This window comes from Hetaerina americana, unplaced genomic scaffold (assembly GCF_022747635.1).
Source record: "Hetaerina americana unplaced genomic scaffold, ioHetAmer1.1.p SCAF_1, whole genome shotgun sequence".
Lineage (NCBI taxonomy): Eukaryota > Metazoa > Arthropoda > Insecta > Odonata > Calopterygidae > Hetaerina > Hetaerina americana.
Genome location: NW_027286069.1, coordinates 68,593,247 through 68,616,447, shown reverse-complemented (window position 1 = coordinate 68,616,447; position 23,201 = coordinate 68,593,247). Strand labels below are relative to the sequence as shown.

The window sequence follows — 23,201 nt, the reverse complement described above, 5'->3', positions numbered from 1 at the left end:
CCAGAAGTTAAAATCCCAGATATCAATTCCGCCCAGTTTCTGCCACCACTGAACAACCTCCCTCAACCCCATTATTGTCTCCCTGACCCCACCTCACAGTCGAAGAAAAAATGAAAACTATCGTTCGCTTCGCAAATCCTTTCGGGAAATAATGTAGGGAATCTTTTTTCTGTTCGAAAGGAACACGCAGCGAACGCCTTTTATTGCGTAAGGGCATTAAGAGATTATGAAGAGAAAGAGCTCTTCGCAGGCACATGGCAGTGCTTTTCTACGTGCCATCAATCATTCCGTACCCTTTTACAAACTGGACACTTACGGGGACTGTATATGATGTCAATATATTTCCAATTTTTTAGCGCAGAAAACTTGCTAAATAATACGCCTGCCCTCATTATCACTTTTTGATTTTAATAACCATAATGACGCTTACGAATTAACAAATATATTAAATTACGTTACCATTGATTCTCGCGCATAACCTAAAACTATTCCTCTCTATGAATGATAAGAATGATTTATTCCGCCACCTCGTATTAAATAACAAAGCTGAACAATTACATAAAATTATTATACCAATGTAAATATAAAGGTCCAATATAAGATTTCAGACGTCTGCTTCTGCATTGGCCACGAGCGTGCAACCGAGCATATCAAAAACTATCTCCCAGAAACTATAACCCTAAATATGAGGGATGGAATGAGGGAATCTTTTAACTGCCCATAACAATTTTCAGATTAAAAAACTATTTGGATTTTTTTGCACAGAATCGTGAGGAGGTTCATCAAGCACCTCTTTCTATTTACCGATCAGTCGACCACGTTGAGTTAAAAATTGAATATTTGAACCATGCAAAATAATATGGCAAATAAGGTATTTTGAATCAATGGAGTTTTCTGAATAACCATAAGAAAATGACTCCATGATGCAACCATTGAACGCAGGTTAATTGTATTATTGATCTTCATACCGTAATTAAATTTGGAGTATCTCCCGTGTTGACCAAGCTACTCAGTTACACAGTTGCTGGTACTGGTACTTAATGGTATCCAAATTTAAGTATTTTCGAATGGCCATTCAAAATAAACCATCAGATAAGTCATATTCTTTGAAAAGAGATGACAAGCTCACACATAACATTCTACATAGATATAGCATCATTCGTTGAAATTGAATGGACATTTACTCAGCCTCAATATAAATCGTCCAATTTTTTTTGTATTTTGATTAAGTTTAAACAAGTTTCTATGAAAAATCCAGGGAATAAATGGCCAAAGCTTAAGAAGAAAATTTAATACCAATCTCTGGAAAATATTTTTTGTCCCTACAATTCATTTACAACCAACTTTTATGTTGAATTCAATACCTCCCATGGTGATATTAAGTCATTAAGAATGCTAAAAATCGTATTCACTACAATTAGAATTAAAAAAATTCCAAATGACAATGCGAAATCTTTGAAACAGAATAATCCGATATTAAAATTTAGTTGCACAATATTCCAAATGTATCCATTATGGTACAGAGAGATAACACATTTATGCAATCATTGAAAAATTTTGAAAATAATAAGCAATTTTACCTATCACCAATGAGCCTTTCGTCGGTAAATTTGACAGGAAAAACGCCCAAAAAAGTAAACATAAATGATATCGAAATATAAAGAATTTGACACTACCTTTACTGATAATGAAACAGAAACAGAGCAAAACGAAAGGTTTGAATACTCTCACTTTTATGCCCACACAACTCCCAGGTTAAAACTGAGCCCATGCAAACTCACTGCCATTGTATAGAATGTATTGTTTCCATGCTCGCTACAACTCGGAACAATTGGCGTGAATAAATGAAACTAAACGTCGCGCAGAATTTCGCCGCTGTTCGTATACCTTTCGGATCCCTGGCTAACTACTTTTCACGATACCTCACTCCACCAATTGCCTCAGTTTCATACGCCTCCTAATTTAAGCTGGAGTGGAAAGGTAAGAAGAACAGCACGAATTCTCCCACCGAAACTCCCATTTTAGCAAACGATTTAATCACAACAAGCTTTACAAATATACATGCAAATGGGGAATCCCATAGTCAATTCATTTCCATAAATGTATATACAACTATAGTTCTCCGATTCTCTCCGAATGGTAGAGCACGAAACGATATTATTGATTTTTAAGTGAAAATATATGCTTTCACCCTTAATCTCACAAAAAATATCAGTTCACAAATAAACGCCAAATAAATTCATATGGCAGTGTTATGTAAACACATGTAGCATATTAAATGCTAAGAAATACTGTAATTTAGTATGTAAAAAATATCAGTAATTATTTTCATGTCTAAATCTTTCAGATAAGCAATCGCTAGCAACCTTTTCAATTGCTACCAATTCATTTTCATACTGCCAGTAAAAATCACAACCCTCTCTCCATTTATATACATTTTCGGTGCGCATTCTGCTCCAAGCATGAAATGTTACACCCACATCGATGAAGACGGTAGAAATTAACAGTTATTTGGGCATTTCCTTTCTTATTAGAGTATCTAAGAAGTAAATAGTCTAAATCACATCTCTACCTACTATAAAATCAATCAAATCTTGGTTTAAGAATTCTTCTATCTTTCGTTAAATTCATTGGCATATGATTTTAATCAGTGTTTAATGCATATGAGGTGACTTTAAAACGGGATTGTAAAATATTTGTCCGATTATTCAGCCATTACATTTTTCCCATTATCTATCTTTGCACGTGATACCCCAGTTGGACTACTGACTGGAGAATCCGGGTTTCACTCCCACGCACCCTTTTGGGTGAATTTTCTTTTCAAAATCTTTATTTTTAAACCAGAGCTGACACAGTTAATTGAACTGACCCTCTTACATTGATGTATTAATATCATACGACCTTAAGCTTAGTACTAGTTGAGATCTACCCTTACCTTTCAAACCGGACCTTCGGGTTGATAACTGTAGTTGGTGGTAATCCATAATTATTTTCCTGTTTATTAGATAAATTGCAATTTCTATTTATTCGTTTTGAATTTCTGAGATGTAAATATACAACAGATTACTTTTTGTAATCTGCTCGAGTTTTTCAATTAAAATACATTACAGTGGTTCCTAGGGCCTAAACTTATTTTTTTAATTTTCGTGTCATAATGTTCGTTCCTTTCTTCAGTTACATCCTATCCTCTTGTCTTCCTCTCATTATGAATCTCAAAATTTTTTCCCAATATTTTAAATTTTATTTGGATTTTTCTTTTATATACTGACGACTTTCTTCAGTTTTTTGCACATTGTTGACAACATTTAGAATTTTCAACGCCTTGGCATTTAAAACCCGCGCATCAAATTGTGATTTCGGTTTGCAATAGGAAACTCACACGGGAGAATGCTAACACGAAACGTACTGGATCGTAATTGTGAAATGAGGATGCGTCATTAATCACAAGCTAACATTAAAGTGAACAACGAATATGGAAGGTAATTTGAAGGCCGTTTAACGATGAAAACAGCCGTAATCACAGATAAATTTCTAAAAGCACAAATTAATGTTCCAAATAATTGTGCAGAAGAAGATTGTAACATAAAATCCCCTCCTTTATCGAATTTTTCTCGAAGTTAATCGAGTCACAGTTTGCTTTAAACGGTAGATATCCTGAAGCTGGAGCAAATCATCGAAGCAGAGTATTTTTCAGAAACACCCGAAATAAAACCCTCATCACGCTCTTTCCTCAATCCGCTTAAAAAGATTCAAAACGAATCTGGTATCTGCGATGCCTTAGGGGCGAGAGGTGGGGAATGGGAAGGCCGGTTAGCCCGAGACTGATTGATGCTGGGAGGAGAGGAGGCGGTGGCGCGTCGGAAGCCAAAACAGGACAGTGCGTGGCAGGATCGGGCGTTTGCAAGGAGGAAGCGATCGAAATGGATTAAGTGATTAAGAGATGGATGGCGGGCGGTTTGTCTACGGTCGCTGTCTCACGCAGCTCCCCTCCTCTCGACGAACCACACGCATCCACTCCGCCTTTCGTCCTGCTACGACTGTCAAAAACCCCATGCTGAGCACACCTCAAGCAAACCTAATCCCACTTTTAGATCCTCCCATGCCGTCCGGCAGAAAATTTCCTTTAAACTCGTTTTATCGTCGTATCTAGGTAGATGGGAGGTACACAAACTCATATGTTTCAACCAAGCTGAAAGGATATTCAGCCGTACATTGTTATAGACGCTACTATGCATAAGTATGGCGATAGCTTCCATTGTAGAGCACAATGAAAAGCTGAAACTGTATGTAACCATAATACTGCCTATTAATATTAAGAAACAGATAGCCCTGACGAGATAATTAATAAATGCACGTTCAAAAACTGGTTTGTCTTTTATTACTATTCAAAATTAGTGCACTTTTTCCGAAGAATACGGTTTCCTAAATGCATCAAAATCACTTTTGGCTAGGTTATGTGTATTATTTATATAATGTTCTTTCATTGCCTGTATATCTCTTAGTATATTTCAGTTCACGCCAAAAATGTAAGAGTTTTATCAAGGAATATACTTCTTACTTCGATGATGAATAATATAATCTATATCTTTGCAGTTAAACAAACAGTTATGGTAAAAGAGTACATCTGCAGGCAAAAGTTTCATGTTTTACATTATAATGATATTTTTAGGGATAATACATCAGTTCAAAGAAAATAATTTATAAAATTTGAATATTATTACTGACCTATGCGGTTGAAACCCATTTAATGAATATGTGCGGTGTTCAAAATATTTGCCACCCGAAAATTGAGTGTGTACTCCTTCAATACAATTCGATCAATTCACCGAGAAAATAAGCAAGCGGTTATTCAAGCAAAGGTAACAAACGATCTACAGGGATAACAGTATGCTATGATTAATACTTTGATATAGCTTAGTTGGATGTGATATGTTGTGCATTCGTATTTTGCAATTTCCACGATTTAAAATTACCAAGTAAACGTTATTGAACTCATGGCGAGTGATAAATACTTTAAGGACCAAAATAGCAAGCACAACTAAGTGAATCAGAAACTAACATGCATTAGTAGGGGCTCTACATGGTGATATTACTTCTAATGAAAGACAAATTGAAGACAACGGACTATCTTGTATAATTCTTTGAAAAGTAAATTATTTCCGCTGCAGAGAGCTAACCAAAAAGCGAGCTAAGTAACGGATTGACTACAAAAAGAATCTTCAAGAAAAAAATATATTATTATCACATAAAAAATATATCAACCACAGACTTCTCTGAAAGCCACAATCGCAAATAATGGCTTTCCTATTCACTTCAGAAGAATATCTCGTACCCATGGTGCAAGAAATACCACACAAAAAAAATAAAATAAAAATATTGCGGAAGGAATGAAGCCGCGAAAATACATGAGCACCACTGCTGCTTCACATTCGTGTATTAACCACGACGGCGTCCGGTTCGACCGTGAATGTATTCCAACTTTCGAACGTCTTCCTCTCTGTCTTTCATTCTCGCCTCTTTTCAACGAGCCTTGCCCTCCTGAAACTCTAGAAAACATCCGCTATGCGGCGTGCCTCGGGATGAAAAGGCGTTTGATGAATAAATGAAAAATTCAACGGATTAAAGTAATGCAGAAAGACGCTTTAATAAAAACGTCTTTCTCCTTTTTTTTCGGAAAATGGAGGAATTTTAGCGCAAGATTCTTCTCACCCACGGTCCCCCCCTTCCCATCTCCTACCCTGTATCTTCGCATCTGTCGGCTTTGTCTACAGTCTATTTAAAAGGGGATTACATGCCCACCTCCACCGTGATTTACACATAATCCGCTTTTTATCCTTCTAAGAACCCCTTTTCATTTAAACTTAACGAGGAAGCTTCTTCCACCCTTCTTTCACCTCCTCTCACTCTCAACCTCTCCTCCCGTTCTTTCATTGTAACGAACGGAAAGTAATTTTTATCTTCTCCATTCTTTAGCCGTTGACAGAGCGGTTGCTGCGGCTGTTCTCATACTATTCTGAAAGTAAGTGCCCATACTGAATGCGTAAGTTATGCGAGAAATTTAAAGAACTATTTAAAATATACAAAAGAGCTAAGCATCTGAAATGCCGGATTATCCGATAGACAGCCATATCGGAAAATATTATCGAAACAGCGATAATATTACAGGGGTATCACCCTAATGATACAACAAAATACCTATTGATTAGCTGTTTTAACATTCTATCGAAAAAGTATATTAAAATGTGTTCCTCACAAAGGCGAATTAAAGAGGTCTTAGGAATTTAGTCAGTGCAAAAAATAAGATAAAACGCTTTAATTAATTTCCCTTTTAATGACATACTTGGAGTATCATTGACTAACAATTATTTTAACAGATTATATATACTGTGATTCAATAATTCAGTATACTGTGATAACACCTGATACGGAGTAATATCAAACACCTGATACGGAGTAGTATTCAAATTGGGAAGAATCTCAATTTTTCCGTTTTGAAGGGCATATAATATACCTATGATAATTAAAAAAATAATATTAGTCCAGGAAATGCATCTTAATTGGTCTAACTAGCGTTATCTTTTATTATCTAATATTAAAGGTATAACTGTAGATCAAATGGGTAGATGAAACCCAATTATGAACTTGGGGATACTCATTATAACCGTATACAAATATTACTATTCTTTAAGCAGCTAAAACATTTTCAATAGTCATGTAGTTTTAAATACATTCGCTATTCATTTGCATGACGTAATATTTACAAATAAATGATAATGATTATATTTTTCAAGAATACAATTTACTGCTAACAATACCATATTTAATTTATTAAAAATACTTTTTCATTAATTGTTCCGCCCATTTTGGTGATCATTAAATCATAAACTCAATAATAATAATAATATTTCACAAGAAATATTTTCTATCACAGTTTTTTCGTAACGTCCCATATGCTGAATCACTAATATAACTAATTTTGTATCCTTTAAAACGAAAGCTATTCACCACAATCTTAAATTTGGTTGATAATTTAGTATATACCTCTGTTTATGGAAGTGAATGCTATTTTTCAAAGGCTTTAGTAATATGCCTTATGGAAATTACCATTTTTTGTTGCTTGATTAATTGGTTTTTAGACTATATCATGTATTGAACTAGAAAAATAGAATCATTACAGAGGTTACTTATTAAAAATATGTGATAGCATTTTAAAAATCTTGGGATATTAAAGTTACCTATTCGCAGAACATAGTGAACACAGGTCACTTATTTATTCCCGCTATTCAAAGCTTTTGAATGTGATACACGCGTAAACATATAACATAAAAAATTCAGGACAACTCTAATAGTTACTACATTTTATCAAACATAAGCTTCAAATAAAATCATCTTGTATTTTTAACACTAGCAGGTCAGAAATAATAATAGAATATAGGATAAACAGGAGAGAATTGATAAGAATAATTTCCATTGCCTTAAGTAGCAAATTGTGGAAGTTACCTTTGGGATACAAAAGTGCAAGTTGTAATGGAAACAATAGAGAAGAATTTAAAAACAACATTTTTCACTCCTAAAACAACTGAATACCGTGACCAATCCTCCTTTAAGCGGAAAGAAAATTTTGGCACTGTAACAGGTTCTCTCGGATTTACCAATGAAACTGAAGAACACCAATAAACCGCCCATGTATGTGCAAAAATACAGCGTGGGTCATGCCACCAGGCCCTGGCTTTGCTAGCTCCATGTCATAAAGCACATTCGTTCACTCACCCGAATAAGATAAGCGTTAATACGGATCCTCCCTTCACGTACGTATCTCTTCCCTTGCCTCACTGGCCGCCGAAACCTAGGAGCTCATTCCCTTCATTATTCTCTGGGATTTAGAGAGGGACGTGGAGGGCATGAGAAGAGACAATAAAGGCGGGTAATCGCCTTCCCTCTCTTCATTCATGACATACGACGTCACTACAATACGGCATACTTCGGCGTTGCAACCTTTCCATTTGTATATTTTTTGTATCTGCAGTTGTGAAATTTTCCACGGTACGATTCAATAATCTCCTCCCGACTAATTTGATACCTTTTGGAGAGTAAATTTCGTTTAACAGGTTAACTTTTAGTTCCATAACCTCCGATCTTAAGCCTTTCTTTACATTCTCTCGCTCCCACTTCTTAGTTCATTCAACTGACGTACTCACATTAAATCTTTGATATGTTAATGATAAAACCTAATTCAATATTATTCTATGGATACATTCATAGTTATTTTTGCATTCTTCAGCGATGCTCCGACCATTTTTTTACTTTTTCTGCTTGAGTTGATTGAATGTAATTCGGTTGACTTCGTCAAAATAAATTAACTGTAAATTCAAGTGACATGAGATCTGGTGTGTACATTTTATAATGTTTATTTTGTAGAAAGTCTGCCAATTTAAATCGACATAATGCAGAAGGTAAATTTTAAATATTATGTATTAATATTTTAGCATAGCAGGTAACACGCCATAAAATTACGCGTTGATATTATGAAGCAAAACCATTTTATTAAAGCCGTTACAATGGCTAAGTTCAATTAATTTGTTTTTTGTTTGATCAAGTTTCCACGTCTTCATAAACTACTGTATATCATATGTTGCATTTATAGCAGTGGCTTGATACGAGGTAACGATTTTCATCTCAAAAAACGGGAAGTCCAAGGCATCCCTCTTCTCTTTGGACTAGGATCATAAGATTTCGGTGGCACGCAAGATATAGAGTTCAGGAGTATCACCAGAATAATAATCAGTTAGGAAAATTACTACATGAGGGGAATATTGTGATGTTTTAAAGTTTGTATCTTATGATGCCAGGGTAAAAATGAATTAAATTATAATATATGCATGCATTTCAATACTTCGTGGATTTTAAGAAGCCTGAGGAAGTTCGGATTTTCTATCATATCCTGTTATTTTCATATGCATGCAGCTGAATTGTTATGAAATGTATGAAAATGGCTGAAATCAGGGGTAAATTTGAATTGGGAAGTCATTTTATCTTTTAAAAATGAGTATTATCACGTTTTAGCAATCAAAACCCTGAAGAAATTCCGATCATTGCTGAGCAGATAAGAGGAACAATGCAATAGAGATGGGATCAAAATCAACTATGAGAAAACGAAAGTGATGAAACACTTCCGAAATAGAATGACTAATATAAACGTGAAATATTGGAGGGGATTTACTTGAACGTTTCCCTTCTTTATAAAGTTTACGTGTATTCGAGGTAGATGTAAAAATAAGTACAGATATAAAATGAACAATAGCCATCGACAAAGAAGCTTCCTCATAGAGGAATGGGTTAATAAGAAAGCGTTACACAAAAATATGAAGAAAAGATATCAAACTTCTGGTTGGTCATAATTTTATGCTAATCAGAAAAATGGAATTAGAAGCAAAACAGTAAGAATATAATGGCAATGGATTTTGAAGCTTTTGGCACATTGGTGTAAAGTAGAATTACAGGTTAAATGTAAAAAGAACAATAGAAGAGTGGATTTCCATGAATAGGGAAGAGAAAAAATGTGGGATATCATTGTAAGAAAATAGGATAGTGAATGCATTTCAAATTAAGTGGCAATGGAATGCTGAGGGTTGTGACTGAAGGGGAGAATGATGAGCAAACAATGTGGAGGGAGAAAATTATCAGGCATGGAGGACGAAATGAAGGTCGATGGAAAGAGTTTGGTGTTGAAGATTAGTCCTGGGTAGTATTTATAAAGTTAAGTAATGTGTCACGAAGGCTATTTTTGTAGCAGGGTTCAAATAGATTGCGAAGATGTAACTGAGGTGGATTAATAGGCTGGACGTAAGGCCAATTCAAGCAAGAAAAAACAGCGGACACAAACAAAAATACTGCCACTTGAACAAGTTGAGCATCAAGTGGTCCTAAGGGCAGTAGAGGTGACTATACAGACACACATGAACGTCCACTTACTTATATGGAGTGCCAATTACTAGAAAAACGATCCGTTAAACGGATTATGAGAGAGAAAAATTAATACTAGCTATGGTATGAAATAAGGTACAGAGCTACAGGTTAAATTATTGGAGACGATTTTTGATCCTGGGTTAACTCATCAAGTTTTGTTATGTACTAATGCAAATAGCCACCAAAGTATCAAATACAAAATTATAAAAGTAAATTAATATTATAAGAGCAAAAAGTATTAAAATGAAATTAAAATAATTAGACGTTAAATGTTCATCTGACATAAATATGTCAAGGAGCAAGTGTTCAAGTACCTCTCTTTCCCTCTCTATTTCGACATTTAATCAAAAATACTTCTCAAAATTTAATAAAAATCGATTATCTTACACCTACAAATTGCCAACTTCCTCAACTATCAATAACGATTTGCAGTTCCTCAAACACACACCACGCAAGCACACTGTTTGATTATATCTTTATTCCTACCAACACAAACGCCCAAAATGCCATTAACTTACTCTTCAACTCAATCTCTTTCATTTGAGATGACAGGAAGGGAAGGCATTGTGACTCGTACTCAGGTGGCTGCACGCTTTCACTCCTATTCCTCTAGGCCATCCTTTCCCTCAATCCCACCTACCCCTTTAGGTGATCCTTTCTATTTATTTGGGTGAGACAGAGGGTGAAAAGGTCTCTTCGATTTCGGAAAACGAGGAGAGTTTATTATCTAACGACAACACACTTTCTCTAACATTTTACTCTTTTCCGGCTGCGTCTGCTTTCATATTTATCCTACACACAACTAGAAAAATGTAGAGACACCTCAAAAAGGAACAAATACACAATAAGCCATCCTTATTATAAAATATAATGTGATTTCAATTGTTTTCTGACAATATTAATAGGAATTAAAATGTGTATTTTAGATGTTTTTAGCAATTCAACAAACTTCTTATTAATATACAAACTCCAAATGATTAAAATGATTTAATTAATAAATGGAAACGAGGTATTCTAGTGTTTAAGAGGCTAGGGCTACTGACCAGAGGGTTCAAGTTCGATTCTTAGTTATTCTTTTGGCTGAGTGGGGTTTTAACCTTTGAGTTTTTCCTGGGAAACTGCGGGTGTCACAGGAAAATGGTATGACTCTTCTGCCCTAACTTGTGAATTTGACACGCCGTTGGGACTAGTATGGGATGACCTATCCTATCACCGATCAAGCCTACCTTATCATGGCATAAGTAAAATTGGTTTGGTAATCAAAAATAAAGTCTATCTTCAGCCACAAATTTTGAGAAGTAGCCATTGTCTTTCCCCTGATTCATAAACGAATTGTATTGAAATAATTTCTATTAATCAATATTTAAATTAGTGATAATTACCTTCAAGTTTTAGTTAACCTTTATGCATACCAAAATTCTTGAAAAATATGTTACCGTACAACAAAATTCGTATACTCTATTTATTATATTTACTGTAGCCATTCTCCATTGCATCAAAATGTATACTGGTATTTTTATAATTTAGAACTAAGGATGTGGCATTAGAAAACTCCAGATTGGGCATCTCCACAAATTAGAGAGGTAGGCATTTTCTTTCGTTCCGAGAGGTTATAAAGGAAAAGATTATTTTTTTTTAATCTCACAAAAATGAGTATCCCTGGTTTACGATACTTCCTTGGGTTAATATCCATTAAAAATATTTAGAAAGATAATAAAGGGATTATCGGTTCTTTATAATTATGAAATGAAGAATTTATCTAACTTTGGCGCATACTAACACTTTTTACGATGTTGTTAGCTTCATTACATTTTCCACAGTTTAAATTAGAATTTACTCCCCGTAGTAATCACTTAATTGACAAGACGTCTCCCAAATGTTAATTTTTTTGGTGAATTTCCTAAAACACAGCCTTTTTAAAAATTTCCTTCATCGGTAGAAAGATATATTCAAATATTCGACTCAGTGTTTTTGATACACGCATAAAGGTGGCCTAATCGGTAAAACATTATAGTTATATTATTCTAATCAAAGTTAAATCAAAGACACAAGAATATTTACAAAAAGTCTTCATAATACGTTTCAGTTCTTATATGTGTGTAATAGATAGAAATTCGGCCAGGAACGAATACTTAAACGAAATTTTAATGCAGTACCATAACACGTCATGCACTCTGGTTCTAGATGACTCCAGCTCTACGTATCTATGTTAAAACTTTACGTAGCATAGCCCGCAAAAATGTCAAATTTACCATGAAAAACTGATCACTAGCGAACAAATAGCAATTATATTTTTGCCCTTAGACCAATATACAGAAATTTCCTTTTCATCCCAGTTGCACCCTACATCGTATCCAAAAGTAATTCAAAACTATCTGGAAGATCATGGTGCAATATTAACATACTTTCAAAGAATAGGTATTCTTTAGATCTTTCAGTGAACTCGCTATATATTCAAGCACTCTCCTTTCATTTCTCTGTGAATTGAGTAAAAGTATATTTAATTGAATATATAGATACGAAGCATGGTGGAAAACGCAGTGCGATGAGATGGGATGGGATAGGTTTTCAGAGGATGGGTAAAATTGGTGCACTATGCAGCAAGGTTGAATCACTATCGCGAATTAAGAAGTAAAGATCCATGCTAGTAGTTAGAGATAAGGCGGGTAAAACAATAGTTGGCCAACAAGGTTAGACATAGAAAAGGACCATGACGTAGATGAAGATAGCTTTGGTCCAGGCATACTCAACGATGAGATATAAAGGGCGTTAAGGGAGATGAAACTAAGTCAGACCGTGGGGGGTGGATAAAATTCCTGCGGAACCACTGTTATGTTTAGGAAAATGTGGGGAGATGAGGCTCTATGGACTGATCCATAGTATCTAAGAGGAAGGAATCTGGCCGGAAGACTTTGTGAGATCAGTATTAGTTCCTATTCCGAAAAAGGTAAAGGCTACATCATGTGAGGACTACAGGACAATAAGTTTGATATCCTACGCAGCTAAAGTTGTTCTCAGGATCATAAATAAAAGGAAAGAGAGTAGGGCAAATGATTACTTAGGGGATGATCAGTTTGGGTTTAGGAAGGGGAGAGGTACAAGTGATGCCATTGCAGTAATGAGATTAATAATCGAGAGGAATATAGAACACAACCAGGAGGTATTTGCCTGTTTCGTAAATTTCGAAAAAGCGTTTGATAGATTGAATTGGGAAAAACTAATGAGTACTACCTTGATCAAAAATTTCCCGGAATTTATTCAGAAAATTAAAAATACAAGTTTATTCATCTAAATCTATATTGTCCCCTTCAAAGTAATCCCCATCGACTGCAACACACTTATGCCAGCGCTTGATCCAATCCTCGAAACATTTTATATATTCGGTTTTCGGTATGTCCATCAGTGCTTCCTGCGATTTTTCCATTACTTCCTCTCGGCTGCTAAAACGCGTTCCCCGTAATGGTTTTTTAACTCGATTGAACAGAAAGAAGTCACAGGGAGCCAAATCAGGTGAATTCGGTGGATGTTGGATGGTATTTGTTGCATTTTTCGTCAAAAAATTACGAATAATGATAGCACTGTGCGACGGTGCGTTATCATGGTGCAAAATCCACGAGTTTTCTGCCCACATTTCTGGTCTCTTTCAGCGAATTGCTTCACGCAAACGTCTCATAACGCCCAAATAATACTCTTTGTTTACTGTCTGGCCTTCTGGCAAAAATTCATGATGCACTACACCGTTGTAATCCATGAAAACCGTCAGCATTGCCTTCTTTTTTGACTGAAAACGACGTGGTTTTTTTGGTCTCGGCTCATTTGGTGAACGCCATTCACTTGCCTGATGTCTGGATTGCGTGTCGTACTCATAAACCCACGTCTCGTCTCCAGTAATGATCCTTTTGATGAACGTGGGATCGGATTCAGCCTCGCAAATCATGTCTTTTGCGACGTCAACACGGTCTCTTTTTTGCATGAAATTGAGGTCTTTTGGCACCAACTTTGCTGCTACACGACGGAAACCCAAATCATTAACCACAATGTCTTGGGCGGATCCATAGGCAATGTTCAAGTCCTCCGCTATTTCTCTGATGGTTAATTTGCGGTTATTGACCAACATTTCTTTTACTTTATCAATTTTTTCACCGACTTTCGATGTTGATGGTCTGCCACTGCGTTCATCATCTTCGATTGACTCACGACCACTTCTGAACCGCTCGTGCCACTGGTAAACGACCGTTTTTTTTAGAGAATCGTTGCCGAAACACTTTTCCAACATTTCCAACGTCCGTGCGCCACTAAATCCGTTTTTTACGCAAAATTTAATACAAGTTCGTTGTTGCAAATTTAAATCCATTTCTGAAATTGTAAAAAATCGCCAACACACACAGAGATAGATGTACTCTTGGCTACGTAACTTTTGCAAATGTCAAGTTATGACACTAAGATTTAAAGGGAATATCAACAACAGATGTACCAATTTAACAAAAAAAACAGAACTCAAATCGGAACGATGGGAGCGCCACACGGTGGTTATTCCGGGAACTTTTTGATCAAGGTAGTATATTGAAGAAAATAGGAAAAGATTGGAGGGAAAGGAGGTTAATCCGCAGCCTGTACTTGTCTCAGACCGCTCAGGTGCGAGTGGGGAACGGGGAGTCATGATGGGCAGTTTTAGAAAGAGGTGTAAGGCAGGGTTGCCCATTATCACCGTTGCTGTTCAACCAGTATGCAGAGGAAATGGTTTAAGAGGCCTGGGAAGAATTGGAGGTAGGAATGAAAGTGAGCGGGGAATTCGTAAAATCAGTTAGGTTCGCTGATGACCAAGCTTTAGTTTGTCAGTCAGCCAAGGGGCTGCAAGCATTGCTGAGTGAATTGGAAATTCATTGCGACAGGTATGGGATGAGAATCAATATTAATAAAACAAAGGGTATGAGATTTTCTAGAGAGAAAAAGGCTAATCTAAACATAAAAATAGGAAGGCAAAAACTGGAGCAGGTAGAACAGTTTACGTATCTCGGTAGTGTTTTGGACCAACATGGTCAAAGTAGTAGGGACGTAAGGAGAAGAAATGCGCTTGGCAAAGAGGCTTTCACAAGGAAGAGGGAGTTGATAGCAGGGACGTTGAGTAAGGATATTAAGAAAAGACTCGTAAAAACTTTGATATGGAGCGTAGCTATGTACGGTGCGGAAACGTGGTCATTGAAGCGGGAGGATAGACGTAGATTGGAGGCTTTTGAAATGTGGGTGTGGAGAAGAATGGAGAAGGTGAAATGGACAGAGAAGAAAACAAATGAGGAAGTACTTGGTATGGTGGGCGAAGAGAGGGGTTTGTTGGGAGCAATCCTATGGAGGCAGGAAAAGTGGATGAAGGGGGTGTTGACCGGCAGTGGGATGTTGAAGACTCTAACAGAGGGGAGAATGTTAGGCAAACGAAGAAAGTGAAGAAACAGAATAGGGATAATGGATGGGATGAAGGGAGGAAGGAAGTACTCAGAGATGAAGAAGGACCTGATGTAGACTAGGTTTCAAGAATGTGTTTTGTTTAGAGTCACTAGATATTTGTTTGGTAGAATGCATTTTAAAGCAACCATATCAGAGTATAAAAATCATTCTCCCTGACAGGGTTTCGAACCCGGACCCTTTAGCTCACTTGGCAAAAGCACACATCCGGACTTTGATGGAAACGGGTTCGAATCCCGATAAAGGCGAATGATTTTTACATACTGAAATTTTTGCATTGAAATGCATATTAGCGGATGATTCCAATAAAAGTTACTACTGCGGTATCTACCGCAGTTTCTTGGAATATTTTGGAGGTAAAGTAACCTAAGTGTTTCAAGTTGGCTTTAACCTCATGGACTGTGGCGCGTCGGGCACGACTACGCATGCCTGTGACATAGTATGTACAGTATTTCGGCAAAACATCTTGTTCCTTTAAGCCCCCAAAATTTCAAGGATCAATAGGATGCCTCTATACCTTAGATGGCTAGAGCAGTCGGCAAAACATCGAGGGATCTGGGTTTAAATCCCGGTCAAGGTGACTGGTTTTTACACTCTGAAATTGTGGCACCTTCATTCCATATTTTTCCATATTTATTTAAAGACCGGAACCGAATTTTCTTTAAAAAATAAATATTTTTCTTTTCATTTGCATTCAGTGTATTCAATTTTCTCCATGAAGTACTTCATGATCCGTAATATTATAATATATTATTCCATAGAAGTCCTTTCATTTATTGTTAAATATATATATATATATATATATATATATATATATATATATATATATATATATATATGGGTCGTCGTAGTCCAGTGGGTAGAGCATTTGGCTGGAGGGTCCCGCGTTCGAATCCCGGGCAAGGCACTCTGGGCACCTGCAGCTCCGTTCAAGCTTAAGTGATTTTTCGGGTGCCAGGCCTTCCTGGGAAACCATTACCGGCACAGAGAAACTAACTGGCCCCCCTACCCTGATGTGTGAATTTTCACACGCCGTATAGGGCTTAGTACTGGGTGATCTCTACCATAACCTACTAAACCGATCTTCGGGTTGATTTCTTTGTTTATGGTTTATATATATATATATATATATATATATATATATATATATATATATATATATATATATATATATATATTTATTTATTTATTTATTTATTTATTTATTTATTTTTATTTATTTATTTATATATATACACACATATATATGCATGCATACATAAATATATATACATATATATACCATACATTTATACATATACATGCATGTATACATACATACATTTATACATATACATGCATATATACATACATACATTTACATACATACATATGTAAACATATGCATATATATAATGTGTGTTTTTGTATGTAAACAGGGCGTTACGCTTAAATCCGGACAGATGAAACTTTTGTTTAAAAGCAAATTTATTTAAAAAAATACAAATGAAAATGAAAATCCTTGCACATACAAGTAGTAGTGGTATCTGTCAAGATTACTCTACGTTATCCCCTTACAGCCGCAATGGCCGCCTCTAAATCTTGTCCCAAATCGATCGCACGCACTCTGTAAAACAGCGCTGTCCATATTCGCGACTGCTGCTACGAAAGCGGAGCGTAGAGATGCGATATTAGGGCGCCTAGTCTTATTGGTAACTCTTTCGACTACGCTCCAAACATAATAGTCGAGGGGATTCAAGGCCGGGCTATTCGGGGGCCAGAACTCCTTTGACCAAAACTCGTATGAGCGGGTACACCGTCCATTTTGAGATAGTTTTTTGAGATTTCTTTTTTGAGAGTTTGTCCCTTTTCAAAGAAATGTGGCGGCATGATACCACACTCACTATACACAACGCCTAGGACGTGAACACTAGTCGGAGATTTTGTTCGAGCAACAATCGGGACGTCTCCGTGGTCTTGCGCGAGCCAGTGTTGATTTCTCCGGTTGATCTTCGCGTCAACGGTGAACATTTTTTCATCAGAAAAGACTGATTCGCCCCGCAGCTTCATTTTTTAGAGAACCCAATAGCAGGTTGCGGCGAGCAATCCACTTACAGGCCTCAGACAGCATGTGTCACACCTTTATTGTGTACGACTTGTATCGTAGGTCCTACTCTGCCACCCGACGCACTGCTTGCTCGCTAATATTCAATGCTGACGCCAATTTCCTCAGCGATCACCCCGGATCCTCTGAATTAAGTGCCTGAACCTTCTTGACGACTGCCGCAGTACGTGTTACGCGTTTCCTCGGATTAGGTTTCCTCCCCGGGTGAGCAAATATTTTCTCAGACTTCTCCAAAAGAATTATAATCAGCAAAAATATCTTAAACAGTTGATCTGGGGTCCCCGAAGAATCGAACTATTTCCCTGGGAGAACGCCCAGCGCGAACACTTTCGGCAATAGCGGCTCTTCGATTGTACTCGGCACTTACTTGGTGTACTCGACACATACGTAACATCTTGGCCATTTTGAGGTTATGACTGTTTACAAGATACATATAGCTTTCAAGAAAGCTAATCGCGACCTCCAGTACAATTACGATATGGCGGGAAATTTAAATTTTCCCGGATTTAAGCGTCGCATCCAGTATATAGGCAAAAAAAATAGGTCTGGGGATCGTGATGTTACATACTAGTCTCCCAGGAACCGGAGGAACCGGGTTCGAATCCTGGTGACGGCAGATAATTTTCAGTGTCACCCCGATCCCTATAGGAAGTGCTTTGTGGAGGTCACTTTGAGGGAGTAAGCTGTCGGTTGGATGGGACTTTATGAAGCGGATCTCTTGCTAGCCTTCAATGGGAGTAGGCTTATGCCGACGCCGTCTTTCTCTGCACCCTTCCTAATTTCTAATCCATCCCTAATCGCGCAAATGACTTCAGCTGTCGGTCGCCTTCCCTAAATATGCAACTGCTATGAAAAGTCTACAGAGAAACAGGTCTTATTATACTAAATTGCCATCAATTTTAAATAATGCATGCTGATAATAATAAATTAATCTTACATTTTTAAGTAATACTAATAACTGACTCCATATTTGAGCTCAAATCATAGTTCATATTAGATAATTTTATGAATTACGGACAAACCTGCAGTATTATACTACCAGATATTCTCGTAAATACATTTTCAACCAAAAACGGTAGGGACCGCTTGTCACTCCTGTTATCTTGAAATATTATTATTCACTCCATTCATTTGATATATACCTCCCTTAAAATGGTGTTTGAGAGTTGCACAATTAGAATCAAGGTGATAAACATATATTACTACAATTTAATTTGATATTCATATTAATTGCGTGGAATATATTACTTTAAAATATATTATGAAACATTAATTGCAAAAATTCTATTGCAAAAACTACTTAAGGCATTTATGATTTAAACATTCAACAATTCAACCTATGAAAAATGCGTTCCCAAAAATGTTTCTAAATGTAGGGATTCCCAATTGGCAAATATTGTATTTTTCAATTTAACTGCAGGGAGATTGCGATTATTAGTTAAATCAAAAACTCAAAATAATCTTGGTGTCTTGGCAACAAGCAAAAAGAGATGGATTTTTTGTCAAAATGGAAATAGTTTATCGAGGGAACATTAAAATCATACTATTATTACAGTACTAAAGGAAAGGATTGATATCCGGGAGATCCGTTTAACACGTCATTTCTGGAAAGGAACAATTCGTAATATTTTTTCTTTTATTGAATTTAGAATTTTCTACGGAGTTAAAAATCACGTGATTCGCTGTTTCTCAAGCACATTTTACATAAAATGTTTTGAAATACCTTATGTTATATTTATATGAGATAACCTATTATAATAAAATTTATAGCAATGTACGCATTTATGCCTCGTAACTTTATTAATATTATAATAATCAACGAATTTATACCAATCGGTTTTATACCAAGCGTAATAATATTCCTAATCCGCATAATGCAAAGATAAACGGTTCATAGTCTAAACATTTGGAACACATTACACCACTTTTCCCTTGTTGTGAATCCAAATTATGAAAGGCTGTTTGTTCTTACGTTCGGTCGACTTGTCCCAGCCTTAAGATTTCAGCCAATCATTGGCCCGCGAAATCCCGTGAGCAAACAATTCTACACCTTACAATCTTTCCAGTTGGTCTTCAAATGCTATACAGATAAAAGAGAGCTCAATTGAAGATATTATTTAAATTGGTCTTCAATTAATGAAGAAAGAGCATCAAACCAACAACTATCCTAGGAGTAATTTATCAGGGTAGTCGTAAATGCTTATGAGACTCGCGGATTCCATTTACTTGAGGCTGATGGTTATGGCTTTCATGCATCTACGACGAAAAGTATGAGGTCCATAACTAATTGAATATTAACTTTCCTCTTTTTAATATTCCTCAGGTCACATGGCTCCATAGGAAGGACGATGCCATCCATTTGTTAACAGTTGGTCGACAGGCTTACAGCAGTGACTCACGATTCTCGCTTGCTTATCGATATCCCAATAACTGGCGACTTCAGATACTCTTCGTGAATAGGCGAGATGAAGGCCTCTACGAATGCCAAGTTGCTACTCATCCGCCGAGGATAAGACAAGTCTTTCTGAGAGTAACCGGTAAGTACAAATGTTTAGACGCATAAATAACTTAATTTAAGTTTTTGATGGATATGTATGGCTTGTACATAGAGTTATTTACATTTTTACAACCGTTTAATGTAATCACCACTACATAGTTTTCCCTTTGTTCCGAATTAATTTTCTAATAGTAAATCTAAATATATTCTGTGTCATACTTATTCTTCATCTTCCCTAAACAGTTAAGCTCAAAATCATGTATAAAGGTAATCAAAACGATCGGTTATTTTTTACTTTGAACCTAATGCTTCATTAAAAATGCTCGTTCTTCATTAGATTTGGATAGTCAAAACTACTCATGCAATATCAAGAGAAAATGTTAAGATAATATATAATTATCAGATTCTTAAGACATTCTGATTTTTAAAGAGAAAAATGAACTAATTTTAAATGTTTAAGTTTATGTTCATTCCCTTAGATTTCATAAAAAGAAGGGGGCCTCTCCAATTGCTGCCATAACAGCCGTGACAATAGAGTAACGCGCGAGCTTTTACAGCTGCTATTCAAAAAACTAAACAGGTTTGCTGAGGTTGAATACATTTTTAAGTTGTTTAGAATGTGATTATCACAATAATATATGCCTTTTGAGTACGATAATAATATAAATGGCAATAAAAACCTTATAAAATGCCAAACAGACGTCAACACATTTCGATTAACTCATTAAGACTTCTACCACGGCCTGGCGCAACAATAGCTTAACCCTCTTTAGATTTGATAATATTGTTATTGAATGAAGATCACATTCTTTTTTAAAAGTCACTTGTCATGCTATGTTATAAAAAATGAATAATCATATTTTACAAAATTATTGGCTTACATATACTAAGAATTAAGCTTGATGTCGTAAAATTGTATATTTAACGCTAACATTAATATTTGCGGACAGAGTATACAAAAAAGAGACAGTAAATTTATTAATTAGCCAGTTAACTCTTACTTTATACTGTTAGCTATCAACTGCATAGAAGGATTAGGGTTAAGTAACTATGCTTTGATAGAACTGAAACAACTGAATAAAATTATGAATTAAAAATTATTATTACAAAGATAAGACATTGAGGAAAAAATCTTACTTTGTTAAAACTTTATGAAGATAGGAATAACAGCCACGTAGAAATATTTATGTACATACTCAATTATGGCACAAGAACAATACGCCGAACAAAATGCCAGATTGGCAAAAAGGTACATTGTACTAATCTACCCAATATCAGTGCAATAATAAATGTGTTCGCGTATACGCTAGGCATTCTTCATGAAAGGCCTCAGAAAGGGGCTCGATCCCAATCGATTCCATCCCCCTAGTGCCCCTTCCCGCTGCGTCGATCCCCTGTGGCGAAATTTTTCCGGGTACCATCCGTAACACATAAATGTATCACTCTGCCATTTCCCATTCTTTATGGCCCCACGTACACCCGAAAAAAAACATTAAGAGTATTACTCATTTTTTAAGCTCTTTCCATTCACATTTCATGACTCTTTTTTCTATCTCTGTCGACCATTGCAAAACGTTTTCTCCATTCTGCAAAATCTACGTTAATGCTGATATATTGAAAGGAAAATTGACATAAGCGACTTTCACTGTCGATGGAGGCAGCTGAACTCTCTACGAGAAATTTTGATGATGGTGATCACAGAGAGAGAGGTCTAAATTCCCAATGCTTAGTCCTCTAAAAAAATATAATGCATTTGAATTAGTCAAAATCGAAACGAAATTTGACGATAACCCATTTTCATTTGCTAATGACTCACTCCAACCCGGATTGGAAAAGTAAATTTCTCAGGTTAATACTTAGAATTTAACATTACGTCATGTGCTTAATCATTTCCCCACCACACGCTCTTGTGGTGGTTTGCGGGGTATTATGTAGAGGTAGATTAATCGTAAACTGATTTAATGTATTCAAATAATATTTTTTAACATCTTTAGGTAAAACATTTTTCGGAATTTGCATTTTAATTGTATTGTACCTTAAAATTGGTGAAATTATAATGTCCTAATTTTTTTCTGATAGATACTAAATTTGTTGTCCAACAATCTCTTGGCATTTTGAGTTAGCTCCGCGGGTGTTTTTGTCCTTACGCCCATTTCAACCCGCGAAGTTCCAACGGAAGAGAAGTAATTCTTGATAAAAGAAACTGTATAACCACCCTTACCCACAATAAATACTTACGATACAAAACATGAACAAAGTCTCTCGTGTGAAATGGCAGCGTTTATTTTGCTCTTCTCCTTGGTGGTGTATTTCCTCTCGGGCCGTAAACTGTGTAATCTGTCATCGGAACGCTCGCCAAAAAGTTAAGAGAATTATTGTTTATGGGCAATATTTTTGAGAAATTGGCTCAGCAGCCACATACAGTTCCGTAAAATGCACAATATCCAAACGGTTCGAATTTTTTTCTTGAAACAACACTCCAAAAATTACCTTACAATTAAATTTAAATTATCATGCTTAACATGCAATGTAACTTAATGATACTGAATATATTATTAATTTAGCATAAAATGCCAAATAAAAAGTCTTCATATTATCATCTATGGATATATTACAAACTAGATTATTAAAACGTTTAAGGCCTAACTAATTTCAGCCTAGGTAAAAACCGAAATTAAGGCTATGTATGAACGTTTCAAATTGAAACTGATGCCAGTGATGCCATTATGAATTCAAGTCAAAAAGACTATATTATAACTGAACAGTGAACCAACAGTACAACATATGATTAGACAATGCACAACACAAATATCAAATTTCAGATCAATATCTATATAAGACCTTCAAATGCGGCTTTTCTTTAACACAATGATGCATCATTAATCCGTCTTTGAACTTCTTGAACTAAGACTTTCAGCACAGGTAATCTAAATATTTCAAATTCAAAAAAATAAAAGATAATTACTTCAAATATGAATTTTGAATGCATATAGGTATATACAGGTATTAAACAAAAGAAGAGAAAACTTAAAAAAACAATTTAAACAATATTTTAAACGAATTATAAAAAATTTACATTACTGAAAATAAAGATGCTCCGAATAGAATAAGCACTATCCTTTTTTAAGAATATACGATTTTTGTGTTTGAAATGAACTTTATGGTATTTAAAAG

General features: G+C 35.8%; 1 protein-coding gene across 1 annotated transcript in view; it reads left to right on the top strand.

Annotated features, from left to right (window-relative positions):
* The window catches only part of LOC139685943 (uncharacterized), a 283,104-nt gene that overhangs the window by 180,465 nt on the left and 79,438 nt on the right, over positions 1-23,201 (top strand). The window contains exon 4 of the mRNA XM_071583083.1: positions 19,854-20,067. Coding sequence (XP_071439184.1) covers positions 19,854-20,067 — 214 coding nt within the window. The remainder of the gene's footprint in view (positions 1-19,853; positions 20,068-23,201) is intronic.